The sequence below is a fragment of the Aptenodytes forsteri genome, unplaced genomic scaffold (assembly GCF_000699145.1).
Source record: "Aptenodytes forsteri isolate BGI_AS27 unplaced genomic scaffold, ASM69914v1 Scaffold1, whole genome shotgun sequence".
Lineage (NCBI taxonomy): Eukaryota > Metazoa > Chordata > Aves > Sphenisciformes > Spheniscidae > Aptenodytes > Aptenodytes forsteri.
In genome coordinates this window covers 5,677,752-5,686,942 of record NW_008795035.1, presented here as the reverse complement: position 1 = coordinate 5,686,942, position 9,191 = coordinate 5,677,752, and the positions used below count along the sequence as shown (strand labels likewise).

At 44.1% G+C, this 9,191-nt stretch overlaps 1 protein-coding gene across 1 annotated transcript in view; it reads right to left on the bottom strand.

The window, feature by feature from the left end:
• Positions 1-2,134: 2,134 nt before the first annotated feature.
• Positions 2,135-9,191, bottom strand: part of MTHFS (5,10-methenyltetrahydrofolate synthetase (5-formyltetrahydrofolate cyclo-ligase)) — a 24,847-nt gene continuing 17,790 nt past the window's right edge. The window contains exon 3 of the mRNA XM_009276556.1: positions 2,135-3,304. Within this exon, the coding sequence (XP_009274831.1) occupies positions 3,081-3,304 (224 nt within the window). The 3' untranslated portion in view covers positions 2,135-3,080. The remainder of the gene's footprint in view (positions 3,305-9,191) is intronic.

Sequence of the window (9,191 nt, the reverse complement as noted above, 5' to 3'; positions counted from 1 at the left end):
GCTCCATGATGTATTGAAATGTGATCTGTGAGATAAGAAGTTGGGGGACACTCATTGCCTCAAGTCCTGAAAGCCTTCAAAGCTTGCTTGCTTTTCCTATACCAATTAGTTCCAGCAACTCCAGCGAGCCCATGAAGGACAAAGCTCGGTGCCTATCTGCGGCTGTGCTGGGCAGGGGCCTGTATTTTGCACCCAAACTCTTGTTTTTCTACTTTTTCCCCCCCTATTTTGAACTCCCACGCAACAAAACATATGACCAAGTCCTCGTCTCTCTCTAAGCACTTTGTTTCTGTACAGTTGTTAGTGCTGGCTCTGAAGTCTCTTCATCATATGCTGGCCCTTCTGTACACAGTTGTTCATCTGGTATCACCTGTAGTGAAATACATACGAGTCAAGCTAGCCCTTATTCTAGTGAATAAATCAAAGCTCAGACAGTAAGAGCAAAAGCTAATCCAAAGGGCTGTAATGTGTTGTGACTAAACTTGTATCTAACTGAGAAATAAACAACAACAACAACAACAACAACAACAACAACAACAACAACAACAACAACAACAACAATAAAACCCTCTTATATGAAGAATGCCTCAGAAAAGCAAAGCCACAAGGCGCAGAGGTTTTGGATAAGAAGTTTGCTTTCATGGTAGCCATTTGATTTATGTGGCACAAGGCACCCTAATAGAACACAGTTCAAAAAAACAGCATTCAGCTTTAAAACCAAACATCATGGCTTCCCCTCAGCTTGAACGTAGCAGCAAGAGGTCATTAGCCTCTGATTATGTTCTGTTATGCTGACATGGCCTCTTAATTTTGTGCCTAAAGTAGAACTGGAGCAGCATTCATGCAGTCACGCTTAGTGTCACACTAACCAAAAACATGTAAACATGTCTCAGGATCCCAGATAAACCTCCATGGTTAAACCTTGAGGCAGGACACCACTAAAAGCACCCACTGGTTTTGGTGGGGTGGAAGCAGGTAGCTTGTTGAATGGGGCTGGACTTAATATGTGCATTTAAAACATCTATCAGATCTGGGATCCAGGTTTCCGCTGTGAAAAATACTGGCTTCAGCGTAGCTTTGTTGATGTCCATGGCAGGCCGTGCCATATGGCATAGTGCTGAGCCTAACGTGAGAGGTGAACTCAAACAGCCTTGCAGACAAACCTAGAAATAGGTCCGCCACACGCAAAGCCTGCTCCATCTTTTCTTTTTGTTGCTCTCCGTATGCCAACAGAAGTTCAGAAATGAAGAAGGGATTAAAATACTGCCAGGACAGACATTGTGGAAAAAAAAGGGTCCAATTTTCTCATCACATTTATTCCCCAAAGGTCTTGAATCAGAAGAGTGTGTCTCCCTCCTGTAAGGCAGTACAGCTGGCAGCACTGCAAAGCTGAGAGGAGCTGGAGGACGCTCCGCCGCATGCACCAGCACCAATACTGCTGTCATCTCCGCTTCTGCTTGCGCAGCCCTGTGTGACACATGAACGCGTCTGACTCTGCATCTTTCATTTGGTGGAGTGAAATAGTTTGATAAAGAGCCGATGGAAGGCCAAGCCTGATCACCATCATTTTGCTAAACAGCCCATATTGCAAACTGCTACCAGCTGTCTTGTTCAGGTTGCAGCTTTTCTGCACACGCTGGGGGGAAGCCCAGCAGGCCAATATTGAAGGTATCATCATCTTCACCCCAGCCAGATGGACCTTTGTTAACACAGGATGGAGAAGCACCAGGGAGCACAGGCCAGAGAGACCTGAGTTGCTAAGCTTATGTTCACCCCAGAGCAAGAGGGTTTAATTAGTTACTGTATTAGCAAAATGGAAATAAAACTGAATACAAGCATTCTGAGATGAAAAGGTTCATACGTACTGTAGGCATGGTTTTGTTCACAAAACTAGTTATTGCTGAGGAAGTCTTAAGGTCATTCTGCTCCGCAGCTGGTCCTTGAGAATTCATGGATTTTTTTAATGATGAAACAGAGTAGTTTGGTGAAAATAAATGCACTGATTTATTGACTGAGGGAGGAGTTAAACATGTATAGAAAAAGTGAAGTTGCACTGAAAAAGGAACACAAAATTTTGGCAGTTTGATTGATCCTGATTGGAAAAATTGTGTCTTATTACTATGAGGACAGCGTGCAGAGGAAAACTCACTATCTTCTTCCTGATTTCCAGGATGGTCTGGAGAACTGGAGAACAACCAACCTTCCACCCAAAAATTTACTCAATCCATAAAACCTCCTCTCTGCAATTCTTAGCATCTCTTTATCCTTTAACATAGTACCCATACTTCACACAATATTTTGGGACATTATGAATGGCCCGTGTACAAAATTATAGAACTGAGAGCAATTTTGAATATTATTTCACAAAAAAAGAGCTGGTTTTCTCCAGATGAAGAACTCACTGACCGCATTTTAGACTACATTACAATCCTGTGTTCAGATAAAGGAAAGAACCATATACCAAAGCTATGGACATGAACCCTTTTTTATTAACAGATATTTATTTTAATACAACTTTATTTTAAGACAACTTCAAGGAGCCAAGTAAACAGTCAAAATTATCGTAAACACTAAAGTCAATTAAGGCTTTTTTCCAATCACCATTTTTTGCCCAGCTTACTAAGGACTTATCTGGCAGTTTCTTATTTTGCTCATGGATGCACAAAATATTTAAGTACTAAGAACTTTTACCATAACAAGTATCTAATTCCAGAATGGATCAAGAACTCTCATTAGTAGACAGTTCACTTTTAAACTGGAACAATAAAACTGTTAAGTATCAAGTAGCTTGTTCCTCAAAAGTATGATGAGAAGAAATGGTCCTTACTGTAATAAACAGTCACACATTCTTGTTTCTATTGATTGTAGAATAAGAATTCACACCAGATATTTGCTAATTAGAAGCAAATCAATGCAATCCTCACTACTATTACCACATTTAGACTGTTGGGTTTTTTTTCCAAACACTAATAGTGTATTTTATTGCTCCCAAAGTCATATATGACTATTAAAAAGTCATGATTGATGGATCTGACATCTTTGGCTGGTCACTCTGAAGGTGGGTTGGTATCAAGATACTTTCAGCAGTCTTCATAAAGGATTTCATCTACTTGGACATCATTTTCTGCCACAGGCACTGAGTCACAAATCTGTTCCCTAAAAGCCAATGCAATCGTGTAAGGCTTTCCACTGGGAAGTTTTATACATCTTTCAAGATAGGTATCATAATATCCTTTCCCTCTTCCCAATCTGTTGCCTTTTTTGTCAAACCCAAGGCCTGGCATGAAGATAAGGTCAAGACCTCCTGTAGAAAAATGAAATAAACATTAGTATCCGGATGCACTGTGGATTTCCTGATGGCTTGACTACATCCACATAACTTCAGACATTTGCAAAAACGCAAGCTTTGTGTTTTGCAAAATGCTTCCCTCTCTTTGATCAGATGAAAAATACTTTGAATACTAAACCTGTAAATTTACATTTTCATCTTATCAATTGCATACTAGATCAGCCGCAAAATAAGTAGACCTTGAAAAGCTAGAAGGAAAAAAACCTACATTATAACACATTTATTTTATCATTTTAACCCCACACTTCCAAATACTAATGATTATGACTCCAAATCCAGGCAGAGACCGAACTCAGGGAAATTAAATGCAGGAGAAATCAGAAAATAAAAAGAACTTCAACATCAGACACAAAAATAGAAAAGGAAAAAAGAATGAAAAGACGACACGTAAGAGAGCGAGCGAGCGAGCATCTTCTTGACACAACTGTAAGATGTCACGAACCTTCACTCAACCTCCCAAGACCAAAGAGTCTTGAATACAATATATTCTGAAAGAGGGTATTTGCCCTCTTATATCAAGATCAAGATTTGAAGGTTTGTCTCTTCATGATGTCAGGTTCCTCTTCTCCCAAAGGACTTTCTTCCTGAGCCTCCAGCAATTTTCACTGTTGCTCCAGCAGCACACACAGGCATTCTGCTTGCCTGCTCTGAATATCCCTCCTTCTGGAGGGACTTATGGGCTCCCCAAGACTCTTCTGAGATTGCACTTGACTGGAACTAAAAATCAGTTAAAAAACTGAAACAAGCTGCATAAGCTGCCAATCATCTGGACAAAACAGACCCAACTGGCTGGTGAAACCCTGACAAAAGACCCCACCAACCAGCTCCTGATAAAAAGGCAAGATCAGCTAAGCCCTTTTTTCTTGCTTTGTTCATACTCTGTGAACAGATGTGGATCGGCATCATGCCAGGTAGCCAGCTACAGTCTACACTCGGCTGCCCACTTGTTTCAGGAGTTGATTCACATCACTCCAGGTAGGCAAAAGAAACCGGCTGCCACGCTGAGCGACCACCAGGCATGGAGGCAGCCAGCGTGCAGATTCCCATTACTTGTGCAAGGCTTGTTCGTTTAGTGTGAGAAGTCTCGCAAGGACATCCTCTAAACAAATGAGCTTGGCTGGCCTGGAACTGACCGCTGAACCCAGGAACATCCCACTTAACTAATTTCACAATGCAAAGAAAGTCTTTCATTTCTTGCTGCTGTAGCAGACAGACACTTAAGCAGAGAAGGGCAGGAAAGGTAGTGGAAAGCCAGCGCAGACTAAAACACAGCTGACATGAGTCTGGAAAAGCAAGCAAATATTGCGTCTCAGTCCACTGTTCTTCCTTCTTACAGGAACGGTACTTAGCCTTGAGCAGCTTGTCTATAACTAGCTTCTGCTTCTTCACCAGGCATAGGATGTGTCAGGTATTTTTCCGCTTTTCCTATGTCTAAACCTACTCTCTCCTGCCGTTTTGGATTGAGCTGCTCTCACTGCATCCAGCTGAGGAATGGTGCCCAACATTCAAGGAGATGTGTGGGAGCACGTACTGGAAGAGCCAGAGGTAAGCAGAATTTTTCAGTTTCCAGGGAATCCCATCTGAGATCACGTACCAACTCCGAACTCAGCCTGGAAGAGCATGTTAAAAGTTCACATAAGACCAACTCATTTGCACACACTTCCCAGGCTCCTGGAGATTTCCTTCCACTCTTCATCATTGAGAGAGAGTCACAGAGACGTCAACACCCATCCATCATGACCTGATGACTTAATTAGAACATAGATATAAAATATGCAAGGCAACGCAGCGTGAAATGCTTAGAGAAGATCAATCTTGCAAATCCGGCATCGTACAGTTAAGAAGCATGGCTTTTTTAAAGAGCTCAGAGGAGTAAGAGGAGGGAATTAGCCAAAGGGCAGACCACAGAATAGTACTGGTTGAAATAAAAAGGAGTCTGAGTGTTTTACCACACTGCAGTCAACTTTTGACTCATAGGACAAACAAATGGCAAATGGCAAACAAAGAGGAAAAGAGGCATGAGGGCAGAAGTATGGTCTCACCTGAAAAGAGATGCCATTTTTATGGTATCACCACGTACATCATGTTGGACGTACCACGTCACATCTCCTCAGTTTGCAAGTAAAAATACCTATGTGCCAATTGTCAGGCCTATGGACTAGGACCTAGATACCAGCTGATCTTCTCCTCGTTAGCATGGTCAGTAATAGATCCTGCAAGTCAAATCCTCCCCGAGTTACTCCTGTGCTCACTAGCTATCCTCTCCATAATTTGCTTCACATCGGCTTTGCGCAGGTATTCAGGTGGCCCAGAAACCAGTATGCACCAAACACCAACTATGCACGGAAAGAGACGCACTCTGCCGTACACATTTTTTTAGCTGTTTTCACTCCATGTGACTCTCATGGCAGAAAGCAAGAAACATTTGCAGTCGCTACTGCTGGCAGGTAAGAATGCACACAAGGGGCAAATCTGCAGAGAAAAAAGGTGCCGCTTCTCCTTACATTTGTATTACAGACAGGAAGAAGGCAAGTCAGGGGGAGCACTAAGGAAAGAGGGAATTGCCAGGAACAGTGCAGGGAAGAAAGATATTTTCAATGTAGTTTAACTGATAGCACCAGGCACACTCAAGTGAATTTAGATGTATTAAAGCACTGTGTTTTCTTCTGGGTTCTCTGGAGAAACAGACTGTTTTAATGAGTCAGCTTCTCTATAATCATGGATTTTTTATGCCGAATAACTCAAAACAAGCTTGTGCAAATCTCAATATGAAAAAATATGCTGTAAATACTGCAATAGTTACCCTTATATTTTTCTTCCACTGGAGCACTGTGATACTGAATGCCTTTGCTCTGACTCACAACATGCTGTCTGATACCCGTGCAACTCACACTGCACAAGAGTTAAGTAAAATGCCAGGGAAGACTTTTGGTAGAAAAATGACATAGCTACCCTGCAAGGAGCCCAACAGCAGTTCAAGCAGCATTAGTCCCAAATCCTACCCCGGGATCTAGAACGAACGGCAGACAGCTTCATGGAGGAAACGCTTCCGTGCCACATAACTTGGGGAGCAACAAAACCTCTTGTGGTGCCTGCGGCAGTGCGGGGGAAGAGCTGTCACTGGATGAGAGGTGACACACAGATGAGACCAAGATTGCAGACACAGATGAGACCAAGATTGCAGACATGTAAGATTACTGTCAGCAATGAGGGTACATCAACAGGATGGCAGGTGAGAGTAAGAACATCTTAGCCCTCTTGGCATGGGGCCCTCATGCTCCTAGGCCCTTCCAGCCCTGCAGGACCACTAGTTGCCACTCAGGATGCCCCGCAGGCTTGCTCCCACAGACTGCTGTGTGAAATGGCATCCTTGTCCTTGAGAAGACAGAGCAGGTACTTGGGCATCAAACACCACATCAGTTTTTAGTGCCTTGTAAAACAGTCTAAGAGAGGTCTCATGATCTCCACCTACTTCTATCCCTTTCCTTGTAATGTCCACTGTCCCCCATGTGTCCGTAGTCATTAACTGTTGGCTCTTGGATCCCTGAGGGTCCAGGAAAGAACACCAAGAAAAGCACACTCACAGTCCAGAGAGCTTTTGCTATAGGTAATCCGTGCTTCTCCTGGAATACTTACATGTGGTCTGCAAATTGCTAAAGGCTGAAAACACTGTCCCACGCAACTCCAGCCCAGGACTTCTATGTGGAGAATATCAATGCTTGTTATAAACTTTAACTAAGCTACTGGGTATCCCAGTAAGGTTGGCAATTATGATGACAGTAACCTGATACTTGCTGTATCTATGACATGAGCTCTTGTGGCCACAGCTCCTTCGACTGTGTAGCACCGTGCGTGAAATAATATACCCTGATTTATCTATCAGTGTGGGCATACAGCCATGCTGACATGGCCACACAGATTTCATTTATACTGCTAAATACAGCAGGGCCAGAAAACAAATTGATTTACAGGATCACGGGTGGTCAATACTGTTTAATTGTCAGCACACTGCCTGGCACTGCCGGTCCAAGTGACACCCACACCTGCTCCAGGGGACAGGATTCCCATGGGCAGTAAAGACAGGAGAGTACAGGTCTGGCTCCTTCCAACCTGGGCAGTCCTCCTACACCAGCAAAACTGGTTTTGCTCCTCCAGACAGAGACACAGGCTTTCCTGCCACATGCCAGAACATGCAAGACAAATCCTCAGATTGATGCTACAAAAATACTGCTGTGATGATCTGCCACAAGGCCTCATATTATTAAAGATACTATGAACTGGGGAAAAGATAAAAAAAAACAGCATTACCTTAGGGCCACAGAGGCATCACGTGAGACCAAAAAAGAAGAGGAAGGCCAAGTTCTGTGTAGTGTGGACAGGACTAGCCTGTGCCACTTAGCCTTATGTTATTTAACAGTGTAGATACAGTCATAGCTTCAGAACCTGCCATGTGGGCGTACAGGCACACTCTATTTGCACTGACTTGCATACATCTATGTAGACATACCTTATGTCACAGAGAAGTGAAATGACTTGCCCAAGGACTCAGGAAACATGTGGCAAAACTACACGCAAAAGGCAGGTGTGCAAGCTGCACGTCCCCTGACTTAACCAGCAGACCAAAACATTAGCATCCCCTCTCTGGTGTTTTAAATAGGAATACAGGGTTTCGCTTCCTCTAGGCAGCTGCGGTGAATCTCCTCAGTTCGGCAGTGCATTTCTCATTATGCTTCATGATGGTATCAGGTTTGATTTGTTCCCCAGGGAAGGATTTTCTCCTTGCACCTCATTACCTCTCTTCTCCTTAATCTGATGTTCCTATTTGAAATGCCAGCCGGCATTTTCAGAAGTGTTCTTGACAATGGTTAATTATAGAAGAGTCCATCAAACTGCACAGATACAGGTCATGTAAAGACTGCTGGGGACTTGTCCTGCCCTCAGAAGGAGCAGCCAGCATGGCCCCTCTCCTCCCAGGTTTGAAGAGGCTCCATCAGCCCGCTGCCACCCACCATGTGGGGTCATTCATCTCCCCCTGCACAGCTAGACAGTCCTAACAGAAGACAAAACTGAAACATTCTGTCATCCCACCTTCTCATTCCACTTCCTTTGTGGACGCAGCAAAGTGCCTGGGACCCATCAAAGTGGAAGCCAGGACTCTTTTGATCCTCGCCTCCAAAGCACTTACAAGAGGATGAAGCAGAGGCTGAGCTGCAGCAACTCCTGTGTCCCTGTAAAGAACGGCAACATGCTCTTAAAACTTACAGCACAGATGCCTTCTGAGCTCAAGCCTACAAGAGGTGGACAGCAATCAGCTCTGTATGCCACCACTGCTGCTCCTCACAGCAGGAGCTGTGCAGTTTGAGCTTCTCCCTGAAGCACAGAAGTTCGTGCACCATTTACGATGTCCCCACAAGGATGGCTTGATCTTCCCAGCGTGGTACCTTGGGCAAGAACGAGGCTTTCAGCGGTTGGGTTTTTTCCACACACAGCTCGCTCTGCGGTGGTAGCTAGGGACTCCCCCTGCTTTGCTCAGATGTAAATGGAGATGGAACACGTCTCCTATGAAGAAAGGCTGAGAGAGTTGGGGTTGTTCAGCCTGGAGAAGAGAAGGCTTCGGGGAGACCTTATTGCAGCCTATCAGTACTTAAAGGGGGCTTATAAAGAAGATGGCGGCAGACTTTTTAGCAGGGCCTATTGCGACAGGACAAGGGGAAATGGCTTTAAACTAAAGAGGGGTAGATTCAGGCTAGATATAAGGAAGAAATTTTTTATGCTGAGGGTGGTGAAACACTGGAACGGGTTGCCCAGAGAGGGGGTGGATGCCCCATCCCTGGAAACAGTC